This window comes from Microcaecilia unicolor, chromosome 6, assembly GCF_901765095.1.
Source record: "Microcaecilia unicolor chromosome 6, aMicUni1.1, whole genome shotgun sequence".
Taxonomy (NCBI): domain Eukaryota; kingdom Metazoa; phylum Chordata; class Amphibia; order Gymnophiona; family Siphonopidae; genus Microcaecilia; species Microcaecilia unicolor.
The window spans coordinates 115941235-115966892 of NC_044036.1; the positions used below are offsets into that span (position 1 = coordinate 115941235).

General features: G+C 42.1%; 1 protein-coding gene across 2 annotated transcripts in view; it reads left to right on the forward strand.

Annotated features, from left to right (window-relative positions):
• Positions 1 to 25658, forward strand: part of ATF6 (activating transcription factor 6) — a 202492-nt gene that overhangs the window by 49471 nt on the left and 127363 nt on the right. For both annotated transcript variants that reach the window (XM_030205966.1, XM_030205964.1), the window contains exons 8-9: positions 9931 to 10116; positions 16527 to 16618. In XM_030205966.1, coding sequence (XP_030061826.1) covers positions 9931 to 10116; positions 16527 to 16618 — 278 coding nt within the window. The remainder of the gene's footprint in view (positions 1 to 9930; positions 10117 to 16526; positions 16619 to 25658) is intronic.

The window sequence follows — 25658 nt, forward strand, 5'->3', positions numbered from 1 at the left end:
GTTTAATTTCATTGGACTTCTGGTGAGACCTGCCCCATTTTGGTAGCAATCATCTATTTCCTCTTTATTTTTTTGGAGCTACAGCCTCTTGAACCAGAACAATACTTCTGGTGAGGTCACACCAATGACCTTGTACAGTAGCATAAATTGATTCCTTGTGTTTATATCACTTATAGCTCTTGTCTGTGTATCCCAGCATTCCTCCCGCTCTGGCCGCTGGCTGATCACACTGTTTAGCTACTTTAAAATCTCCAGATATAATCACTCCAAACACCAGTGTATACTACCCCTTTGGATTTCTGCATCCAAAAGCATAACTTTTTTTTTTTTTTTTTTTTTTTGGTCAACATACCTGCCTGCCAACTAACTGACTGCTCTTTGAACTTCCATAGATGTCTCATGCTTTATTCATCCTCAGGCATTATCACATTGATTCAGATCTTGGCATCATTTACAAAATGGCAAACTTCATCTTAATCCCACTGCAAAATTGTTTCCAAAGATATTAAAAGGAACCAGTTCCAGGACTGATCACTGGAGAGACTTCACTCGTCACCTTATTTTCTTTAGAATGATTTACATGTACCATGCCTCTCTGCTATATATCCCTCAGCTAAGCTCTTTGAGCAGGGACTGTCTTTCTTCTGTGTTTGTACAGCGCTGCGTACACTTTGTAGCGCTCTAGAAATGTTAAATAGTAGTAGTAGCTAGTTTCCAATCCAGTGCACCTCCCAAGAGCCCACCCCTAAAGTGCTGAAATGTTTAGAACCTCCTATATATATGAGTATCAAATACATTGCTGAAATCTAGATATCACAGCTACTGGCCAGCTCCACTCCGATCTAATTCCTTGGTCACCTTGGCAAAAAAAAAACCAGATTTATGTAACTCGGTTTCCATCTGCTAAAAGGTTGCTGCCTTCGGGTACCACAACTCGCCAGATTCAAGGTTCTTCCCTCTCTTTTTCTTCTTCGTTAATTTCTCCAAAATAGAAGTCAGATTAACTGACGTATAATTTCAAGCTTCTCTTTGTTGCCAGTTTTCATGAAGAGGGATAACATCTACCCGTTTCCAGTCCCATGGAGCCATTCCCATTTCCAAAAGATGGACCAAATGGGTTCTTCAGCAGGCCTACAGTCCTCTGAGCTCTCTTGGTATCCTAGAGGTATTCTGTCTAGCCTCATAGCTTTGTCCATGTTTGCTTTTTCTAACTGTACATAAATTCATGCTCCATAAATGGCATAGTCTCTATGTCTTTACATATGTAACCTTTCCAATTCATCTCCCCTTAGTGAACAGTATTCTCGTGTTAATGTGTTGTTTTTTTTTTTCTTTTTCCTCACCCCCTTCTCATACTGTTTCCTGTATCTTCTTCTTCTTCTTCTTACAATTTCACCTTTACCCTTTTCTCCTTTCATCAGCAGACAATAATTTTATTGCCTGCATTTTTTTCTCTTATCTGTATTATCTTCCACTCGGACCTTTAGGCTTTTCTCCCCTCTTCCATCTTCATCAGGTATTCATCCCACTGTGCCTCCTTCTAAGGTCCACTGTGTGTTCTGACCGCATCTTGAGCAGCGTGTGCAATTCTGATTGTCACATTTGGAAAAAAAAGATAGTGGAATTAGCAAAGATACAGAAAAGGGTGACCAAAGTAATTAAGGGGATGGAACAACTCCCTATGAGGAAAGGCTAAACAGGTTAGGGCTCTTCACCTTGGAGAGAGATGGCTGAGGTTGGGGGAGGGAATATGATAGAGGACTATAAAATCCTGAGTACCCCAGCGGGTAAATGGGAATCTATGTGTTTTCTCTTTCAAAAAGTTCAAAGTCTAGGGGTCACTCCTTGAAATTTACATAGTAATACATTTTAAAATAAAGAAGAAACTTTTTTTTCCCCCACTTTTTGCGTAATTAACTTCTGGAACTTGTTGCTGGGAGATATGATAAAATCGGTTATCATAGCCATTAAAAAAAAAAAAAAAAAAAGGTTTGGCAAAGTCCTGGAGGTGAAGTTCATAAATCATTATTAAGTAGAGGGAAAGCCATTTGTAATTCGGGTCATCCACTGTTAGAAACCGGATACTGAGCTGAATGGACCTTTGGTAAGACACCCAGTATGGCAGTTATGTTCTGATCATTTTCACCTGTCACAGTTTGCCATCATTCATATGGTACGTGCTAGGTGTACACACTACTGTTCATTGTATCCTTGAGTACCGTCCTTTATTCCTTGGACAACACACAACAAGGAATAAGTGGTGGGTTCCATCTGAGGATTTTATTTGGATATTGTCAAATATATGACTTTTGTCTAGCACAGTAATGTCAAAAGGTAATAAGAGAATTTAGTGAAATGTGAATAGGTGATGTTTAATTGAGGACAGGGCTGACTTTAATTGGGTAAAGTTGTGAGAGGTCAGTAGGCTATTGCACAAGACAGTCTCTGTAAGTATCAGAATATGGGGAGGATGGGAAGCAGGGAGTCAGGCTGAATTTCCAGTGTCCAGAGGAGTTATGCAGTCCACTTACAAAATTGGTGAACTTTAATGGAGAGCCCCACTTTTCATGAATCGCCGGACCAGATTTGAGTTACAAAAAGGAGCTTTCACCTACTTTAATTGAGAAAGGACACCTGAAAAGCACCAGAGTTTGAGGTAGCAGCAGGGCTGGCCCTACCATTAAGCAGCTGTGTGTGTTCGTACATGGCCTTGCTTTTCAGCCCTCACTGACTTACCCAAATAAGGCCCTGCCTTGAGTCTATGCACGTGGTCCTGCATCCCTCCTCATTCCCTACAAGACGTCCCTGGGCAGCAGATCTTATAAGAACAAAAGCATTGATCCATGAAGCCCAGTATCCTGTTTCCAACCGTGGCCAATCCAAGTCACAAGTACCTGGCAAGATCTCTAAATATAGCATAATCACTTCCAGACTATACACAGCACAATTTAAACATTTTTGGCCTTCTCTTTTGAAATTCATGTTGGTCTCTCTTGATGTTACTTGTGCTTACTCTCTGAATGTAAAATAACTGTACCTTTTTAGCTTAGCCCACTGTTCTTGTGCTTCATATTTTTTTTGCCTCCTTGAGATATTTTGCTTATGAAAACCAGAAAACAGCCACAGAGAGATCTTTCGGCAGTAGGGCTAGGCTGTATGTTGGGAAAGAGAAAACTGGTGTTAAGAAGTGGTGGAAAGGGGACAGGGATGCACTAGCTCAAAGATAGGCAGGGGACAATTCATAGATCCTTTTTTCCCTCTTTCCTTCACTTATCCCTGTGTTTGTTGTCTGGATGACTTTCCTTTTTGAAAGAGATTAGATTTACTACAGCAGTGCTTTTGAATGTCTGTGAAAGACATTCAGACTTGCTCTCAGTTTTCAAAGAACCAGTTCTGTCTTGTTGTCAGATGACATTCACATTCTGAATCCACATTAATGTGAAAACCAGTTAAACCTCACATCCCCTGCCACTGTAATTGTGGTTTATAAAAGAGATCTTATAAGCTCTTGGCACTGGCCTGGGTGGAAAAAGTGATTGCTGTCTCACTCAGGTTCTGAAAGTTCTCATCCAGCATTCTTAGAGAACAGCTGCCACAGTGACACATGGTGACCTTTACAGGTGGAGTGGAATCGTGCATAATACCAGTACATTCCTTATGTAACGCAGTATCCCACAAAAAGGACCAATGTGATTCACAGTATATTGGAGCAGAAAATCAGGTGTTCAGGTGTGACGTAAGGTCTGTTATGAAGCGTTTGGGGGCGAACCTTATTAGGTTACTGGGGCAAATATCCAGTTTGGAGTGGGTTTTGGAGAATTTGTTGATTTCTTGAATGATGGTTTCTTCGGTTAGTAGATCGAAGTCATTCCAGGTTCGGTCTCCTGGGTATTCACCGGGAGTAGGGTTCAAGTAATCCATAAAATTTTTGTGATCAGTGGTATTGAGTGGTAATGTGGATCGAAGTTTTATAATTTTCTCATTGAAGTATTTGGCAAGTTGGTCTGCCGATGGGGAGTCTGTGCTGCCTGTGGTAACCGGTGTGGTGTCTATTAGTTTATTCACGAGTTGGTTGAGTTTATGTGCATCTTTGTAGTCTGGTCCTATTTTGGTTTTGTAGTATGCTCTTTCGGTTTGTTTTATTGTATATTTGTATTTTCTTTGCATTTGTTTCCAAGCTTTGAATGTATGGTCATTTTTTGTTTTTTGCCATGCGCGTTCGAGTCTCCTGACTTGTGTTTTTAGTTTTTTCATCTTCTCAGACTGCTTCTACTCTGGCTACCATGCCTTTGTTGATGCCTATCTTTGAGCGGTTCTGCAGTATGTTCCGAGAGGAGCTGGCACGCTTGCTGCAGAGGGCACTTGCGCCGCTGCCTGAACTGCCCCAGGTTCTCTCCAAGACTCCCATCAGTGTAGGTGCTTAGATCTTTGACGCCATTACTGCTTTCGGCATTAGGGGAGGAAGCTTCCCCGGATTCTGAGGATAGGGCTGCATCTCATAGTTCCTCAGAGTGTGGACATGGTTCCACTAGGCTGAGGCAAGTGCAGACTCATTCATCTGCACCTGAGTATGGTGAAGAGTCTGATTGGGACTGCTCATGGGAGTCGGATGAGGATCCACATTACTTCTCGGAGGAGGAGTATGAAATTCCATCTGATCCCTCTCCTCCTCCAGAGAGATGAAAATCTCCACCAGAGGCTGTCGCTTTCACCAGTTTTGTGAGGAAGATGGCTACGGTCATTCCATTTAAGTTGTATGGAGGAGGAGCCCAGAGCAGAGATGTCTGTTCTGGGCTATAAGGCTCCTCCCAAGGAAGGGGGTTACAGTACTGTTGCACTATCCTAAGTACCCTATCCTTAAGGACACACTGTTGAACTGGGAACCACCTCATATTGTAGGTTGCACTTAAAAAGGTGGATATGCAGTATCATACCCAGAAGGCTCCCAGAATCGAGGAGGCACAATTGTCGCACAACTCTCATACAGGCCAAGAGTTCTCGGTCTCATGGCTCGGCACCCCAGGGACGAGAGGCTAGGACTTTGGATTTGTTTGGGAGGAAGATTTTTCATCCTTGATGCTTGTTGGCCCCCATCTAATCCTACCGGCTCTATACGAGCCTTTACTTGAAGTCTCTGCTGAACAGTACACTGACTCTGGCAGACTCTCTCCCTTTGGAGCAGGCCACAGAGCTTCGCTTGCTGGCCAACAAGCAGATTGAGTGTAAGCATTACCTGGCCAGGGACACCTGTGATTTTGATGTCGCGACCAGACTCTCTGGCATGGGTGTGGGGATGCGCAGACTCTCATGGCTGCATTTCTCTGTCCTTGAACCAGAGGTTCAGGAAAGGTTGTCGAATGTGCTGTTCTGAGGGGACAACTTGTTTGGAGAGAGAGTGGAGGAGGTCACTAACCTCTTTAAGAAACATATGGATACTCTCCATATTATCTCTTGGCGTACTCCATCTGCATCTTCTGCTAGAAGATTTTTAACCATGTCTAGGCAGTGTTCCTACTACTCTTAAAGGTGTAAGTTCCTGCCTCCCACTTGTTCCACTCTGGTGGCTTAGGCCCAGCGCTCCAGTCTCCACCAATCCTGTTCTCCCAGCCGGCTTCCCAGTCAAAGCAGGGCATGAGCTTTTGATTGGCTTCAGCAGAGCATGGCCACACAAAAAGTGACCACCCAGACAACGTTTCGGTCAAAGGGAGGCTCATTTTTTATCAGCACAGATGGCCCCTTGTAACCTCTGACCAATGGGTTCTTCAAATAGTCCTCGGGTACGCACTGAAGTGGCATCAGAGCCTCCAAATTGCCCACCAAAAACATCGTTCATCAGCTCTCAGCACAAGCAGGTTCTTACAGAGGAACTCTCTGCCCTTCTACAGGCCCTAGCGGTGCAACCCGTACCACTAGGGGAAGAAGGGAAGGGATTCTATTCCAGGTACCTCCTTGTGAACTTTTCTTTGACTAGGAATTTGTTCAGGTCCCTTAGGTCTGGGGGGGGGGGGGGGGGGGGGGGGGGGTATATGGGCCCACCCTAGACCTAAGGGACCTGAACAAATTCCTAGTCAAAGAAAAGTTCAGAGTGCTTTCCCTGGGCATCCTTTTTCCTCTAATTCAGGAAAACGACTGGCTATGCTCTCCGGAGTTGAAGGATGCCTATACCCACATTTCGTTGGGTGAAGAAAAATGTTCTCCTATTTGTTTTAAATGTACTACACTGTATTTTCATCGCATGCCCCCTAGTCCTACTATTTTTGGAAAGCGTGAACAGACGCTTCACATCCACCTGTTCCACTCCACTCATTATTTTATATACCTCTATCATGTCTCTTCTCCAGGCTGAAAAGCCCTAGCCTCCTTAGTCTTTCTTCATAGGGAAGTCGTCCCGTCCCCGCTATCATTTTCGTCGCCCTTCGCTGCACCTTTTCCAATTCCACTGTATCTTTCTTGAGATGCGGCGACCAGAATTGGATGGCAGAGAGAGACCTGCACGGTCCATCCAGTCTGCCCAACAAGATAACTCATATGTGGTACTTTTTGTGTATACCTGACCTTGATTAATCTGCCATTTTCACGGCACAGACTGTAGAAGTCTGCTCTGTCACCCAATCTCCGCTAAGCTTCTGAGGATCCATTCCTTCTGAACAGGATTCCTTTATGTTTATCCCACGCATTTTTGAATTCCATTACCGTTTTCATCTCCACCACCTCCCGCGGGAGGGCATTCCAAGCATCCACCACTCTCTCCGTGAAAAAATACTTCCTGACATTTTTCTTGAGTCTGCCCCCCTTCAATCTCATTTCATGTCCTCTAGTTCTGCCGCCTTCCCATCTCTGGAAAAGGTTCGTTTGCGGATTAATACCTTTCAAATATTTGAACTTGTGTATCATATCACCCCTGTTTCTCCTGTTCTCCAGGGTATACATGTTCAGGTCAGCAAGTCTTTCCTCATACGTCTTGTAACGCAAATACCATACCATTCTCGTAGCTTTTCTTTGCACCGCTTCAATTCTTTTTACATCCTTAGCAAGATACGGCCTCCAAAACTGAACACAATACTCCAGGTGGGGCCTCACCAACGACTAGTTCACCACGTCAGGTCCTATCTTCAGCCTGTCCAGTTTATTTAAGAGCCTCTTGTGAGGAACTGTGTCAAAAGCTTTGCTGAAATCTAAGTAGATTACATCTATAGCACGTCCCTGATTCAATTCTCCGGTCACCCAGTCAAAGAATTCAATGAGATTTGTTTGGCACGATTTCCCTTTAGTAAAACCATGTTGTCTCAGATCTTGCAACTTATTGGCTTCCAGGAAATTCACTATCCTTTCCTTCAGCATCACTTCCATTACTTTTCCAATAACCGAAGTGAGGCTTACCGGCCTATAGTTTCCAGCTTCTTCCCTATCACCACTTTTGTGAAGAAGGACCACTTCTGCCGTTCTCCAGTCCCATGGAACCTCTCCCATCTCCAAGGATTTATTAAACAAATCATTAAGAGGGCCTGCCAGAACCTCTCTGAGCTCCCTTAATAACACTATCTTTAAACTGATCTTCCTCCGGTATTCCCTTAAAGCAGGTTACAGCGCCTTCATCTATTTTCTAAGTCCTCGACCTTTAGCTCCATGTCAACCCATAACTGTTGCTCCCTTTTGAGAGCTGTTTGTATGCCTTGTATATCTCCCACTATGGCCTCCACCCTCTCTTCCGTCTCAGCCACTCGATTTCCTATTTCTCTGACCTCTTGTGGAGCTCTGCCTCCGCTAATTGAATGTCCTCCTAGTGGTCACCAGTTTGGATTTCAATTCTTTAAACCAGCGGGCAACATCCTTCTTGGTGAGTTCTGTATCGCTTTCGGATTGCTCCTCGGGGTCCGGATCTGTATCCTCAGCTGCCATTTTAGTGCCTTGTGTCACCACCCTCTGCACCGCGCTTGATCCTGTCCCCGGTTTGTCAGCATTATATTTAAATTTAGCAACCTTCTTTTGTGCCACCATACTTTCAGGAGACTTTTTGAAAAATGGTTTGGGGAGGAATCGAGTTAGGTTTCCCGGGTGTATCTGATAGTTATTCTTAGGCACCAGCAGAGCTCCGCGATCAAGCAGCCATCTCGCAGCGGTGATGTCACTTCCTCCGAGCCTCTAAATTATTTTCATCTGAAGTTTTTTACTTGGAAGGTTCTGTTTCTGGTGGCAGTCACTTCTTCAGTCACAGAGTCAGTGAGCTCCAGGCCCAGTAGCTCACCCGCCATATGCTAAATTTCATCACAACAGAGTAGTCCTCCGCACGCACCCTAAGTTCCTTTCTAAGGTCGTGTCGGAGTCCCATCTTAACCAATTGTTCTACCTACTTTTTTCCCCAAGGCCTTGTGCTCATCCTGGTGAAAGTGTACTTAGATACTTAGACAGCAAGCCTTAGCCTTCTGTCTGGAGCGGACTCAAGCCCACCCAGCTTTTCATTTCTTTTAACCCCAACAGATTGGGGGTGGCAATCGGTAAATGCACATTTTTCAAATTGGAGAGCAGATTGCATCACATCTCCTTTGCTTACACCCAGGTTAGGCTGACTCTCAAGCACCATGTCACAGCTCACAATGTCAGAGCCATGGATGCATCGGTAGCCCACTTGAGATGAGCCTCCATAGAGGCAAACACCAGTAGCTCCAACACCTGAATAGTCATCCGCATTCACTCTGTGGCTCCTTCTCAAGATGTGCTGTTGACCAGCCAGTTGTCCTATTAGGGAATAACATTCATATCCCACTACTGTCTGGATCAGGATACTCAACACTATAGTTGGTTCGGACAATCAGTTCTGCAGAATTTGTCCGATGTCTAGAATCCAACTCTACTCTCCTCGGCCCTGTTTTATTCTGTTCCAGGCTGCACCAACACAGCTAGTATGTATAGTAGTTTTAGTCTCAACATTTTGAGACTCAGTTATCCTAGCTTTCTTGGTGTTTTTTTTTTTTTTTATTTGTACCCCGCGCTTTCCCGCTCATGGCAGGCTCAATGCGGCTTAGGTACTTATTTGTACTTCGGACAATGGAGGGTTAAGTGTCTTGCCCAGAGTCACAAGGAGCTGCCTGTGCCTGCAGTGGGAATTGAACCCAGTTCCCCAGGACCAAAGTCCACCACTCTAACCACTAGGCCACTCCTCCACTTTTGGTGAGCCTGGTAGCTAGGGATTCCCAAATGTGAGAATAAGAAGGCCTGCTTGTCCTTGGAGAAAGCAGAGATACTTCTTACCTATAGCTGGTGTTCTCTGAGGACAGCAGCAGGCTGATTGTTCTTACATAACCTCCCACCTCTCCTCGGGGTTGTGTTTAGTTGTAGGCTTTTTGCTTTTTTACCTGACTGGAGGACCCGAGCTCGCGCATCAGGCAGGAAGAGGCACCAGTGCATGCGGGGTGGGATAGCTAGTCAGCGTCCGCATCAGGCTCCGTTGGATGACATCATCCAGACGGAGAATAAGAAGGCCTGCTGTCCTTAGAGAACACTAGCTATAGGTAATATCTTTGCTTCAAGTACAAATTCATTCCTAGAAGAGACTTAAAAAAAAGATTTTGGAGCCATTAATTGGTAACTAGAGGATGATAGCTAACTAAAGTTAGAATTTTGAATTGTTTAGCTATTTTTGATTCTCGCTGCCAACTATCCCCTGGGAAACATGACTATATAGATTTGTTCAAATGCTCTGGAAAAACTTTTATGCCTGTGTAAGTACCTCAGGGGTGGGTTTACATGCTCAACCTGACCTTGATTCTTCCTTCACTATAACCTCACAGGCAGTCTGATATACAGCCCCTGAACTGTTCTTGCCCTTATACCTCACAGGAAGGAGACACAGCCCTTGAACCTAGCTGTTCTGATACTTGCAGGGTGATGTGCAGTCACTGGTGCTGAAGGGGTGCTTTGTTCTATTTGCAGATAAATGTCGTAAGGAGACTGCAGCGAATGATTAAGAACCGGGAGTCTGCCTTCCAGTCAAGGAGAAAGAAGAAAGAATATATGCAGAGTCTGGAGGCTCGACTTAGAGCTACTATGGTTGAGAATGAGAGACTTAAGAAAGAAAATGTATCTTTGCAGAAGTTGCTGGATGATATAGTAGTAGAGGTAAGATCTATGGGATGGTAGCAGGTCTGCACAGTGTCAATGCCAACCTCATATACGTTCTTTACCAGCTAATTATCCACTGGGGATACTTACTGCTCAGGGTTTCTATGTGTGTGCTTTCATTTCACTAATTTTACATTTAGCAGCTGTAATGTTGGAAAGGCTGCTGTTGCCTTTTTTGTGAGAAGTGTTCTTTATAACTCACTTAGTAAGTCTCAAAATTTACCAGATTAAAAATTTCAAACAAGCCTTGCACTTCCCACCACATATGATGGTGTGATATCACCAAGAATGCAAGTTTTATCAACAACTGTAATGTTAAGTCTTGTTCAAAGATTTAGGCACACCTCATCAAACTGTGTCTGTCAGTGAATCCCTAACAGAAACTGAAGTTACCTCTACTTAAAAAAAAAAAAAAAAAAAAAAAAAGAAATAGTGGATAACGTCCCTAAGGCCAATCCAGTCTGCCCATCCGTTTCATATAAGTTAAGTTCTGGAATTTGTTCCTGGAGGATTAGGTTAAAAGTAGCTAGCATAACTGGGTTTAAAAAGGGTTTGGACAAATTCCTGGAAGGGAAAATACATAAACGGTTAGTAGGTAGACCCAAGGAAACCACAGCTCTTTATTCCTGGGGATAAACAGCATGGAATCTAGCTACTTTTTTGGGATCCTGACGAAAATAGGCTATCTCTCAAAAGCTAGTCACCAGTATCTTTTTACTGGGTAATTAATATATTTCTAGAACTTGATTGTTGGTCTTTTATTTTTATATAGTGTTGTCTCAAACAGACTAATGTAATTTACCTTATGTGTGCTTTTCTTAAGGATTTTTTATAAATTTATTCAGAATGCTGCTGCCTAATAAAGTACATATTGTAATTCTAGAGACCACTTTTTTCTGCTTTTCTTGTGAGTCTCATTTGGCTAGCTGTAATATTTAGAACAACATTTAAGGTTATTTGGCCAAAGTCTTTCTAATTTATTTATTTGGATTTTGCTCACACCTTTCAGCAATAGCTCAAGGTAAGTTAGATTCAGGTACGTACTTGAGATAATGGAGGGTTAAGTGACTTTCCCATGATCACAAGGGGCAGCAGTAGGATTTGAACTGACCCTTCTGGATGTCAAGACCAGTGTTCTAGCCTCTAGGCCACTCCTCCACTTCCTATGAGTTGGTCTTTCTGATTTTTCAGAGAAACTTGGGAGAGTGCATTTTAGGCTGTAGTTTTAACTCCGGGAATGACTAGTCTTAGTTTGGATAAGGACATGGGCCTTTCTTCTGTTGCATCTTTTTTCCCCCCATGCCTCTTTGCCTGGAAAGAGATTATTTGAGATTTGGGAAACATTTTGGGTAATTTTTATGTGTTAGATTTGTATTTATTTATTTATTGACAGGTTTTTTGTTTTTGTTACTTGCTCATTGCATTTAATTTATATTGTCTAATACAGAGGTTCCTACTACTACTTGGCATTTCTATAGCGCTACTAGGGTTACGCAGCGCTGTACAAGTTAAAACATGGGGAAGGACAGTCTCTGCTCAAGAGAGCTTACAATCTAAAAGTAACAAACTATGTAGTCAGTGTATCATGAATGGGGAAGGTGGTTAGGCGCCAAAAGCAAGGGAGAAGAGATGGGTTTTGAGTAAGGACTTAAAGATGGGCAGGGAGGGCGCATGGCGTATGGGCTCGGGGAGTCTGTTCCAGGCATAGGGTGATGCGAGGCAGAAGGTTCCTTTTTTTGTGTGCAGGACCCCTTTTTAACATTCAGGTGTTGTAGGAACCACCTAACCTGTCCCCATCAAACTTGCTCTCCCTCTCTAGTCTCACTCTCCCATCTTGCCCCATTTCTCCCTTCCCTAGCTACTCTACAGCACACACACCACACACATACACTCTCTCTCTCTTCCCCCTCCCCCCAATCAGTACCTCATCCTCACCACTAGTTTTTCTCACAGGTCCTTCCTCATTTTCTCCCTCCTCCAATTTGCCAGCCCATCAGTCTTTCTTCATTCTGTTTTTAGTACCCCCTGGCAAGTTTTCTCTCCAGTCTTTCTCTCTTCTACCACATTCCTTTCCATTTCAGTCTTATCCCTTTGCACTTTGAAAATTCCCCTTGCAGATCTGTGGGTACACAGTGGAAACAATCATCAGCTGATTCTTCTTGCTTGACGCCTTCCCTAAGTACTGCCCCCTTCTGTTCAGGGCTTTCTGCAGTTTCTACTTTATATACCACCCCCCCCCCATAACTGTCTTGGTTGCAGTGCCTCCTGTTTTGTGTCCCCATGACGTCTTTCTTACTGCGTGCCCTTTTTCTCACTTCTATCCCTCTTATCCTTACCTCAGGCTCCTTCCTTATTGCTCTTCTTCCTGCTCCCCCCCCCCCCCCCCCCCCCCCCATCACAGTCATACTAATCATAGCGTTTCTTCCTGACTTTCAAGTCATCAGAGCAGCCAGATGCACGTGCCTGGCTTCTAATCTGCAACCACCTAGGAGTTTTCTAATAATCTTTCCAAACCTGGTCACATCTTTTAAACCTAGTTTCCATTATAGCAAGACTCGGCAATTGCTGCTGTATTTGTCTACCTCTCTTGGTAATTTTGTTAACAAGGTTTTGAATATTGTGAATCCAGCTCTCCAAGATGTGTACCACCTCCCTTTCATTTGTTTTCTTATTTTTCTGTTAGGTACCTAAGTAGCTCTCTCACTCTTCTGATTTTTTTTTTTGCTTACTGTTTCCTGTGTTTTCGTGACATTTATTTTGGCATTTGTCCCTTCAGTGTTTGCCTGAATTGCTCTCTTTAGAGGGAAGAGCAGGAGAACTGTGCAGTGCAGAATTCCCCAGCCCCGCAGAGTGTGCAGCATTCTGCACTTGCTGTACAGAAATCTGAGAGGGTGCTGGTACAAGGTCTCTTTTCAGTCTCTCCCCCTCCCCCCACAGCAATGGCATAGCCTCCTCAGTTTGGACCCAGGCCTCCTCAAAAATTTCAACAACTGTTGCAGGGGCTGCCTGCTGCCACCTGCTATCCATTCTCCCTTTCTCAACCTTGTCCAGTACCACACACTCCCTTTCTTCATTCCTTCTCCCCCTCCCACCCCCCATGGACCTCCAGAGTCCTGGCTGTGACCAGTACATGCAGTGAAACAGACTTCTGCAACCGGTCTTCCCAGGGCCTTTTTCTCTGTCACAGGAGGCAGGATACAGAGGAAAGGCCCCAGAAGTCTTTCACTGCTTGTGCTGGTAACCAGCCAGGACTGGGGGGGGGGGGGGGGGACGACACAATGTCAGACAGAACCATTGGACCCCTGCACAGGGAGAAGGGGGAGCGAGCAGCAGATTTCTGTATGATTTTTTTTTATTTTTTTTAATGCAGTGGCAGTGGTGAGGTGGGAGAGCAAAGAGGAAATTCATAGCACCTCCCCCCAAACACACACACAAAAAATGGACTGTTGATAACGCCCCTGCCCCACAGAGATTGCACAGCAAGAGGAGAAAGAAATGAACCTTTGCACATCGGGTAACTTCCTCCTCCTCCCCTGCCAGCCCTAGACCTGATTGTTTATGTGAACTGCAGAGAGGCCCCTGTGGTTCACATAAACAGTTGGGTCTAAGGCCAGTAGAGGAGGAGGAAATACCCTGATGTGCAGTGGGTCACTGTTTCTTCCTCTTCCTCCTCTCCCTTATCTTACCACGTGATCCCTGCAGAGGAGGTGGAAAGAGCAGCTGATGCTAGTTGAGTATTCCATGGGAATGAGAAGAGGTCAGAACAAGGTAAATGTAGCATGGGGAAGGTAGGGGGTAGAGACAGAGCAAGGTGAGTGTGCCATGGGAATGGTTGGGGATGGGAGCAGAGCAAGATGACCAGGGTGCCATGGAGATTGGGGGGGAAGAGGTTGAGAGAGGTGGCAGAACAAACTGAGAGTGTGCTACTGGTGTTGGGGGAGATCAGGCTTGAGGGTGTGCCATGGGATGATTGGTGGAGAGATACAATCAAGTTTTTTTTTATTCATGTTTCTTTATTACTTGATAATACGGTAACCTGGTCAAAATAGCCCTGACAAAAAAGGCTCTCGATATAATAGCCCCTGACATAACAGCCTCTGTCAAGTCGGCCTGCCCACAATATAGCCCTTGACAAATTAGCCCATGACAAAAGGACCCGATCAGGCTGCCCAGAATATGGCACTGCATTTTTTTCTAGGGGGCTATTTTGTCAAGGGTTATTTTGTGGGAGGGGCCATTTTGTCAAGGGCTATTTTGTTACCATGCTGTTTTGTCAGGGCTTTTTTGTTGGGGCTATTTTGTCAGGGTGCCGATAATACTGCCCATTGAATCTATCTGAGTGGTTTACACACATAAATATACATATCAATAGGAATATTGAAAGGAATTCCATTTGAATAGGAAAGTAGAGAAGAAGATTAATTCCATATGGCTAGAAAGACTTGTGCAGCATAAAACTTTTAATCTTGATTGCTGGTGAGGGGAGGAGAGAGAATGAGCGGTAGTGGGTGTGCATTTGTAGAGAGGGAGAAAGAGAGGTGGTTGTATTACATGCAGGAGAAGACTTGGGGGGCAGACAGAATTAGTGTCTTGCTGGAAGTTAGAGGGAGAGAGAACTGCAGTTGGAGTGAGAGAGGGGACGGGGCAATCTGGAGCCAGAGGAGGGAAAAGGAAGAGATTTCAGGTCTTGTGTTGGGGAAATTCTGTGCAAAAACATTACAGATGAACAAGGCAGAATTTTTAAATATTGTTGTGCACTAAATTTACCCCAGTAATACCCTTTCCATTATTTTTTAATGGTGCCTTGAGTAGGTTTAGAAGGATTGCCTAAGGACTGGCCTACCATCCTTGAAAGGGGTTGCTGCATGAGTAATCCCCATATTGCTGTTTTTCAGCTGAATGTAAAGCCACCACATTTTTTTCATCATTACTTTTCACTTTCCATGTGAAACTGTTTGATTTCTTTCATATTTTTGTTTGCCTTAGTTGCTCACTTCTGCCTATTGTAAATTTGTGGTTTTTTTTTTTTTTTTTTAATTGCTGGATATTTTGTCTCTTGGATATCTTTTACTTCCTGTAACTGAATTAGTCGGCATTTCATTTTTCTTTTTTCACGCTGAGCCTTTCCGAAAACAAAAACAAATGGTTAAATCAGCTGGCTTAATTTCTTACTATGTCATACTTTCTTAATCTGGTGGCTAGGACATTTGTGCATTGTGATGTCATGTTACTGTATAACTTTATGATTGTGGATTTTATGACTTAATTTTTGTAGCTTGATAGCCTTTTTGTGTTTGTGTTTTATTTGTGTTTCTTTTGTATTTTGATATTTTATAAACCACTTAATGGCTTTGGAGAAAGGTGGTATATTAAATTGGAGAATAAATAAATGAGAGATTTACAAATATTGGTCCCTGTTTACTAAGCCGTGCTATAGGCGCACTAGCGTTTTTAGTGCAGACTAAGGCTAGAGACACCCATAGGAATATATGGGTGTCTCTTACATTTAGTGTGCACTAATTTTAGCATACGCAAAAAACGCTAGCACACCTTAGTAAGCAGGGCCCATAGTATATACTCCAAAACCAAATTAATCTTACTTATTGTGGAGCAGTAACTGCCTAATGATTAGAGCAGTGGGTTAAGAACCATGAAATTGGACTTCTGATCTTTCTCCCACTGACACTCCTGTGATTTGAGGCAAATGACTTTACGCTTTACTGTCTTAGGGGCAACTTAGATTGTAAACTCAGCATGTGTACCTGATTGTAACACAGCTTGATCTTGGATTTAGAAAAGATAAGCAATCTTTTAAGATTTAAAGATATTCTGAAGGCCCATTTCTTCTATAAAGCTTTTCCTTCGTTGTCCCGACAATCATAATTTTATTGTCCCAATGATTTTAATTTAATATTTCTGCATTGTGCAAGCGGCAGGTCTGCCCCTATCACACACTTTTATTTGTCCTTCTTTATTTAATTGTCCTTCATTTCACTTCTCTTCCCAACCTTATGTTTTGCCCTATCCTATTTTTTCTGTTACTTTAAATTTTAATTAACTCTTCTCCTCTTGGAGTTTTATAAATCCGGTTTTTTGAACTCAGTTTTATAAATCCCCCATGTACCTTTGATCCTTGCTTTACATTTCCACCAATTTTCCTACCCTTGATCTAATTTTGGAATGTAAACCGCTTAGATATTTTATTGTTTGTGGTATATTAAATAAAGTTGATCTGTAATCTAATGTGCTTGTGTTCCTTAAAGAAAGGAGTTAAAAGAGCTTTAAGCTCTAAAGAGACCACAACATCCTTACTTCTTGTTGACAAATGAGTGTTGGCATAAGATGCTCCTGACTGAATGCAGGCATTATCCATGATTTATAAGTCTGATTCTTCTTGTGTCCCTTAGAATCAGAAGCTTATGATTACAGCTCCCAAGCGCAGGGCTGTGTGTCTGATGATGGTGGTGGCGTTTCTTATGCTGAACTTCAGCCCACTGAGGTGAGTAGCCATAATGTCTTTCTCTAACAGAAAAGGTAATTTTATAACCAATTGAATTCATCCTTAAGAAATGCTAGTTTTAAAAAGGAAAATTATTTCATCACAAGTATCGCTCACATTTTACATGTGCTTATTTAATATACACAAATGTAGTGACTTAATTTATGTATATACTAGCTGTTAAGCCCGTAAAAACGGGCGAGTATTGCAGCCCTCCTCTCTCCCCTGGCCTCTCCCACCGATCCGCCCCCCCCCCCCCCCCCCCCATATCCAGCGACCTTCCTCTTTCCCTTAGCCTCCCCCCTCCCCCCATGTCCAGCAACCCTCCTCTGTGCCCTGCTCTCACCCCAAGTCCAGCAACCATGGCCTCTCCCCCCCATGTCCAGCTACCCTCATCGCCGCTGTTCCCTCCCCCCTCTGTGCCGGGCCCCCTGCACTGACATCACAGCGCCTCTCACCTCCATGTGAAAGAACTAAAGGCAGCAGCAGATCACTCTGCTGCTGCCTGCAGCGCTTCCACATGGAGGTGAGAGGCGCTGTCAGGTCAGTACAGGGGGCCCGATACGGAGGGGGGCGGGAGCGGCGGCGGGGATGGGGGGAGGGTGGAGGTTGTTTCGCGCGATGTTCCTTTCCAGGCGGCAGCAGCAGCGGCGGCGTCCGACAATTCAACTTCGTTTCCTTCCCTCTGATGTCATGACGTCTTGACGTGAGGGCGGGACAGAGAGAGAAGTCTGTACTGCGCATTTGCAAGTGAGTACGGTCACTTGCCATTTATATGTTGTGAGTAGTTTCTAAAGCAAGGGTGGGAAACCTTGGTCCTCGAGGGCCACAACCCAGTGGAGATTTCAAGATTTCCACAATGAATATGAATGAGATCTATTTGCATATACTGCTTCTAGTGTATGCAAATAGATATTCTTTTTCATTGTGGAAATCTTGAAACCCCTTACTGTGTTGTAGCTCTCGAGGACCAGTGTTGCCCACCGTGGTTCTAAAGCATGTGCATAAACACTATCCCATCTCCACTGTTTTACGCACAAATGCCTTTTAAAATTAGACTCCTGTTCAGCACTAAGAGGATATGTTCTCATTTGAAAAAACATTCCTGGGAGGCTGTGCCAGACTAAGCTTTGGTTTTCAGTTTGATTTAACTCATTATAGAAAGGATTTAATTGATGGGAAGAAAAGTAACTTTGTAAGTTGCCTGACTGAGTTGGTGATCCTGCCACTGCAGCAGTTATGCTAATAAAAAGGAGCACATGTGCCTGCAACATAACATTTTCACATATGAAGTCTCAAACTTGTGTTGCTATTATAATCATTGCTTCTTAGCCATGGGACAGGAGGCAATGTTCTGTTGTGGATTAGGAACTGATTAATTCATAGAAAACAGAGGGTAGGGTTAAATGGCCAATTTTCTTACTGGAGGAGGGTAAATAATGGAGTGCCGCAGGGATCTGTACTGGGACCACTGCTATTTAACATATTTATAAATGATAAAGATATTGGAACACATACGGATTGTGAAAAATTGCAGGAAGACCTTAGGAAATTGGAAGACTGGGCATCCAAATGACAGATGAAATTTAATATGGACAGATGCAAAATGATGCACGTTGAGAAAAATAATCCAAATCATGATTACTTGATGCTAGGATCCACCTTAGCATCCAAGAAAAAGATTCTAGGTGTCATTGTAGACAATACGTTGAAATCTTCTAGTTACTGTGTGGTGTCTGCGATGGCAGCCAAAAAAGCAAACAGAACGCTAAGAATTATTAGGAAAGGGATGGAAAATAAGACAAGAATATTATAATGCCTCTATCGCTCCATGGTGCAACCTCACCTTTAGTATTGGTGTGCAATTCTGGCCACCGTATCTCGAAAAAGATACAACAGAATTAGAAAAGGTTCAAAGGAGAGCAACCAAAATGATAAAGGGGGTGGAACTCCTCTCATATGAGAATAGGCTAAAGAAGTTAGGGCTTTTCAGCTTGAAAAAAAGACAGCTGAGGGGAAATACATGATAGAAGTGTACAAAACCTGAGTGGTGTAGAATAGGTAAAAGTGAATCAATTTTGTACTCTTTCAGAGTGCAAAGGCTAGGGGACACTTAATGAAGTTACATGGTAATATTTTTTAAATGAATAGGAGGAAATATTTTTTAACTTAGTGAATAGTTAAGCTCTGGAACTAGTTGCCAGAAGATGTAGTATCCGTGACTAGTGTATCTGGGTTTAAAAAAGGTTTGGACAAGTTCATGGATGAAAGTCCATAGTCTGCTATTGAGATAGACATGGGGAAAACCACTGCTTGTCAGTACCATGAATCTTACTACTGTTTGGGATTTTGTCAGGTACTTATGACCTGAATTGGCCACTGTTGGAAGCAGGATACTGGGCAGATGGACTATTGGTCTGTCCCAGTATGGCTATTCTTTAGTTCTTTTTCAGCCTTTTCTTGCGGATTCAAAATTAGATATTTAAATGTTGTGATGTTATCTTTATATGCAAGTGACATTTTTGAAAGAAGTGACTGAGGAACCTAAGAGTCTGTGATTGTAACAGCGACACAGGAATTAGTTTGAATATCTAATGCATAGGGCAACAGCCTGAGAGCCAGGGACGTGAGGGTTCAAATTGTGCTTCTTCCATTCATTTTCCTTGTGACCTAGGGCAAGTCATTTTGCTGTCCGCTGCCTTGGATTCTTATCGCAGGTTATTAAATCTATTAATTGTAAGCCCTCTGAGGCAGGGAATGACCTACTGAATGTAACTCACCTTGAGCATGTTTGGAAAGGAGAGTGAATTATTCTAAATCCATTCCTCAGCTTTTCCAACAAGCCTGTGGTATTTGATTCAGGTACAACTTGGTTGTTCTGGATGCCACTCCTGGGCAACTGTAATTGTTTAGTCCTTAGTATTTGTATCTTTGATATGTAATAGGAAAGATGATCATTCATCCTGTGTTTTAGCCTATATACCACTTTGTCCTGCATGTCAGTTAGAGAGGTAGTACATTCTACTACTACTACTACTACTACTACTTAACATTTCTAGAGCGCTACATTCTGAATGAATGAAATAAAACAAAGGTGAGCTTGGCCACTGACTGCTCCAGAAGACTTTTTTTCTTTGTTGACCCTTCTTACTAGAGTCAGTTATAAAAGAAGAGCTGATGCGAGTGTTCAGAGCTTCCCTCCAATCATTTGTTCTGTATAGATTGGATTTTGGTCCAATAACACACTTTTGCAGTGTTATCCTGAAATCCTGCCCTTAATTTTATCTAACTTATCGACTTGTATTGAAGACTTTAACTCTCATCCTTTTTTTTTTTTTTTTTTACAGTTGCATAGAGTTATACGGATTAGCTTTAAATGTTTGTCTTGTCTGCATATGTTACTCAGATTTCTTCTTCAGGATCTATCTGCTCTATTGGCTTTTTCTTACATGAACTCCTGAGAAGCCTCATTCTTTGTAGCTTTGCTCAATGAAAAGTACCTCTTCTCTGTTGTTCACATATATAATCCCTGAACTTCAGGGGTTTTTTCCCCAGCCTCATTTGTTTTTGTTTTGTTTTTTTTGTGCATCTTTCCTGTCTGTCATAAGTAGTTGGTAATGTGCACTGAGCAAGAACCTCTTATGAATTTCTATGTACAACACTACATTCATCTGGTGAGCTCGGTACAAATAATGACTGACTGTGTGAAAATTTCTGTTTCATCACAGGTATGAGTGCCCGTAAAGACATTGCTTTGTCCTAGAATTTGTCTGATCATGGTCTATTATCCGCAGTAATTGTTCTTGTAAGGGATGTCGCTTTATTCACATGTTTTTCTTTGATATTTTTTTTCCAGCAATCTTTTTCTTTTCTGTGAAATGTTTGAGAGATGTAATCTCAGCTATTGAACTTTGGTTGCCCATTTTCTGAGGTTTTTTTTCTCCGCTTTAGATCATACTCTGGAGCTATATAGGTTGCTTTTGATTAAATAGTGTATGTTTAAGCTGGCAAATTTTGGGGAGAATATTTGTTTACATATATTATCTCCATTAGGGATGACTTCAATCTTATCAAGATTGATTCTAAAACTAGAAAATTCTCTGAGCACTTTGATTACATATCATAAAATCTATTTTGTGACTTCCCCCGTTTCCTTATCTTAAGAGCTGTTCTTCAAGTGTATTGTGTGCCAGAATCAAAAATAGATACAAGGAACTTAGACTTCTATTGCTTTATCCTTGTTATGTCTTAATTCCAGAAACCATATTTCTGGCATGTGTTAAGGGAAACAGATGTTGACATGCAAATCCTCATCTTCCTTATTCATCCCATTCAGCGATGGCCAAACAGAAATCCTTTGCACACCTCCCCCATCCACTCCCCACCCAAGGTTTGGTTTTCATTTTGAGCTAGAATATTTGTGTTTGATATCACGTTTGGCACTACCCAATATTTGTGTTTGATATCACTTTTGGCACTACCCAGTGATACAGTACAACAGAACAGATCAGAATATCAGATGAAAGATCAGCCTGACTTACAAAATGAAAAGCAGCTGAATGGCTTGGCCAGAAGTAGATTTTACAGTTTATAGAAGTGATGCATCAGCCAAGAAAGTGAAAGGCATTTGAAGCATCAAATGTTTTATAACAGGCGAAATAAGTTCACAGAAGGAAGTGCAAGCGTGATGGCTTTGTTTCCGTTAATAATCTACCAAGTTGCTCTTTAGAACAAATCACATAGCTTAAAGGAGAACTGGTAATAAGGATAGCTTGGTGTGTTTATAAGCAGAGAACGTGTCTTGAGGCTTGGAAAATTATCTGGGCTAGACCTGGAAGATGGAGGAGGAAAAAAAGGGGGGGAGGGGAAGAGTCTGTGATGAAATAGCTACTATAGTTAAGTTTTGAAAGGATGCCCAACTTTGAAAGGGCCTCTCATTCATCATTACAAATCCCGATTTACATAAAAATGTAGCAAAATAATTTTTGACACTTGCACCACTTTTCCTACATCTTGCTTTAACTTACAACATTGTTGGCTGTTTTGTATTATGGAAAATGAACATAAAACCACAATAAGTGCTTATTCTAATCCCACTTTTTTACAGTTTAGTTTAAAAAAATAAATGAAACCAAAATAAACACGTATAGAATTTTATGGCAGTCTTAGAGTGTGTTTAACTTCATGGCCTGCATATATCTGTGTGCGCACCAGTTGCTCCTTGATGAATGGTTGGTTGGCTGTGTATTTGTTGGGGAGGGGGGGGCTGTGGGGATAGGTAGGGGTATTTTATAGGAAGTCTCATACTCTCTCCCTTTCTGTACTCCTCCATTCACACTAATCCAAGTGTTCATCCTCATCATCGCTTTTCCTCCCTTCCTCTGCACTATTGCAGACAGTGGTTGCAGATGGACCACACCCACAGAAAATCTGTTCTTTTCTATTTCTTTGAGTAGAGGGCGGCTGAAACCGAATCAAGAGCTGAAATTTGCCACATGGTTTCTGTCATTATCAATATAGTTCTTTTAGATCACGGTTTTCCTTAAAATAGGGTTCAAACACTGTGTACAAAAATATAATAATAAAACGCATAAAAGACCTTAGTTGTCCAGCACTACTTTCAGATCGCCCAAACAGGTAAGATTTTAACATTTTTTGATATCTTAAATAATTTCATTCTACCCTAAGACGGAATGGAATTCCATAAATATACAGCAGAAAAAAAGAGTATTAGCTATCCTAGAGAAGCACATTTTCCTAAAAACAGGAGGACACAACATTTAGTTGATCACGTAAGTGAGGTGAGTGACCAAACAATGATTTTAAAACTGTATCAGTTAAAGACTGTGAAGTTAAACCGTAAATGATTTGAAACAATAAACAGGCTGCCTTAAATGGAATACATTCATTAATAGGTAACCAATGTAAATTAGCCATATAACCTGAAATGTTAGCTCCCTTAAAATTAGTCTTACTGCAGTATTCTGACTAAGCCTTAAGTTTCCTAAGATATCTTGAATTCAACCCTAGCTAAAGCACACTGCAGTAATCCAGATACTGGAGAATCATCATCTGAACTAAGAGCACAAAACTTCTGGATAGAATAATAATTTTACTAAACGTAATTGTCTCATCTTAACATAGTCTTCTTCCAGAGCAGGCTGATCTAGGAGCCATACGTCACAGAGGAATCAAGGATGATCCCCAGCACCCAGATACCGCCTCAACAGACAGCACCTTGTTAGTTAGTGAAGAAGGCACTTTAATATCTGGGTTCCTAAACCAAATAACGTTTGTTTTAGTTGGATTTATCTTTAATTTATTAACAAACGCCCATTCTTGAAATCTGTCTATTTCAGAGGAGATAATATTAGATAAATCTGAAATTTTAGACAGATCCGGTAAAAGTGAAAAAAATAGCAACAGCATATGATAGCAGCAGTTCACCAGTGTTCAGCTGAATCCTTCCCATTGAGGCCATAAAAAAGTTAGCACCAGGAACAAGGGTTAACCCCGGGGAACATGGCAAACTGGAAACATGTATTTGGAAAGAATTTTATTTTTACACACACTAACTACAATTATGCAGGAATTCAAAACCCCAATTTAACGCTGAATCAGTAATTCCAATTTCACCCAGTCTTGATGATAAAAGATTGTGATTAACCATATCAAATGCTGTGAAAATATCAAATTGAAGTAATATCGTCTGACCATCATCAATCTACACCTCCCTTTACATATGAAGTAAGTACAAGCAAAAGGGTCTCGGTGATGTGAGATGATGTAAACCCAAACTGATTGGTGTAACTGAGAAAATGTATCCAAAAAATCTCTAAACAACTGATTGACACATGATTCCATCAATTTTGTAAAGATAGATATGCTCGCCATGGGGCGATAGCTGGAAGAAACAGACAAATCTAGGTTAGAACCTTTGGGTATCAGTGTAAGAACAATTTGGCCCTTATCAAGTGGCAATGAGACTAAGAGCAGCAACTTATTCACTTCAGATGTCAACCAGTGAACAAGGACTTGAGGAATTTTCAATAACAACGAGAGAGGAATTGTCAATAACAATGAGACTGGGCAAATGTCAAGTGTACATTGAGAGTGAGAACATTTTCATTAACAAAGAGGAGATAATGGAGTTCATTTTCAAAAGAGAAAAAAACCCATCAAAATGACAAATCTGTGTTTCGATGTTTTTCTCACAAAAAATTCAAATTGGTATGTTTGAAACCAATTTTTTTTCCTATGGTCCGTTATAAGTGCATGCAAATCACAAAGGGGTGTGTTAAGGGCGGGATCTGGGCATTCCTAACACGTTTTTAATGCAATAATGGAACAAAGCAAAAACATCCAGGGCTATAAGTTGGATGTTTTGGTCTAGACCTGTTTTATTAACTAATAAGCTACAAAAAAAGTGCTCTAAATGACCAGATGACCACTGGAGGGAATCGGGGATGACCTCCCCTTACTCCTCCAGTGGTCACTAACCCCCTCCCACCCCACAAAAATGTGATTAAAAATGTTACTTACCAGCCTTTATGCCAGCCTCAGATGTGAAGAGTCAGAGCACCAGAGTGAAGGAAGAAACCCCCCTTCTCCACACACAATATTTCAGTTTTATCTAGATTTTATCAGGATTGAAATATTGGTTAGAAAATTTAATTTCATTTGTTTCTCAGAAGGGCCGTGCTTTGGACTTGGTTCTTATCTATAGAGGATAGATTAGGAATTTATTTGAATTTATTAGGAGTGGAGGAGTGGCCTAGTGGTTAGGGTGGTGGACTTTGGTCCTGAGGAACTGAGTTCGATTCCCACTTCAGGCACAGGCAGCTCCTTGTGACTCTGGGCAACTCACTTAAACCTTCATTGCCCCAGGTACAAATAAGTACCTGTATACAATATGTAAGCCGCATTGAGCCTGCCATGAGTGGGAAAGCGCGGGGTACAAATGTAACAAAAAAAAAATTTAGTGTTTTGGCCTGTATTGTGGTCAGATCATTACAAAAAACAATAGAAAGACCACATAGTAAAAAGAACAGCTTGGAATTTAGATGTAGCAAAAGCTGATGAGCTTGTTGAGGATTTTATCAGCAAATATTGAATATGGATTTCTCCAAGGACAAGCAGGACAGCAGATTACCACAGAGGGGTGATATCACTGACAGAACCCTTGAGCAGACACTGCCCAGCATTCTAAACTTTCTAGATGTTTTTGACGGACCCAGTTGTGCATGCACGTGTGCTTTCCTGCCTGCTTGACTTGCATTGGACCTGTAGTTTTCTCTTAACTGCGGAGCAGAGAAGACTTTCGTCTTTTTCCTGTGTCGTGTGTTTTATCTGAAGAGATTTTTGTGCCTGGCCTTCCTGTCTTTCGCATGAGTAGTGCAGGACCTTTCATGTTTTTATTTTTTTAAATTTCCTCCCTTTATTCTTTTTTTTTTAAGGGGGTTTATTTACTGGCACTTTCAGTTTCTCTGTTGGGCCTGAGCTCCCGGTCAAGGCTTCACTTTATTTTATTTTTTTTTAACTTGAGTTGCATAGCTCATTGACAAGGCTGCTTCTTGTGTTAGCTGCCGACTCTGTGGCGGGCATCAAAGTTGACAGGTCACCTGTAGAACCATGGAACTCTCTTCCGAGTGTAGTGTGCTTACAGTCTGGTTAAAAACAAAAATCCCAAAACAACCATACAGCACAACTGCTAGTTGGCGTTTTCTCTTTGGTACCCCTTACAAGTTTTTTTTCTGGGCTATTTTCAGCACATCGGAGTTTGGTTGCTGCTATGCTACTCCTAGTACATTGCAGTCCCTCTTGTTTGCCTGTGCTATGGGCATAGTCACGCTGGATATCTGTTATGGGAGGTTCATATCTCCGGACTACTCTTGAGGCTTGCTGCACTGTTTGGCTCTGAGTAAAAAATAAAACGTGCTTATCAGCTGTTCCTAAGCTGGAGTATCTTTATAGTGCAGTGCAACTCTGTGCCTTCATCATGTATTTCAAAAGACAGACTCATTCTGAGGCTGGGAGTTCA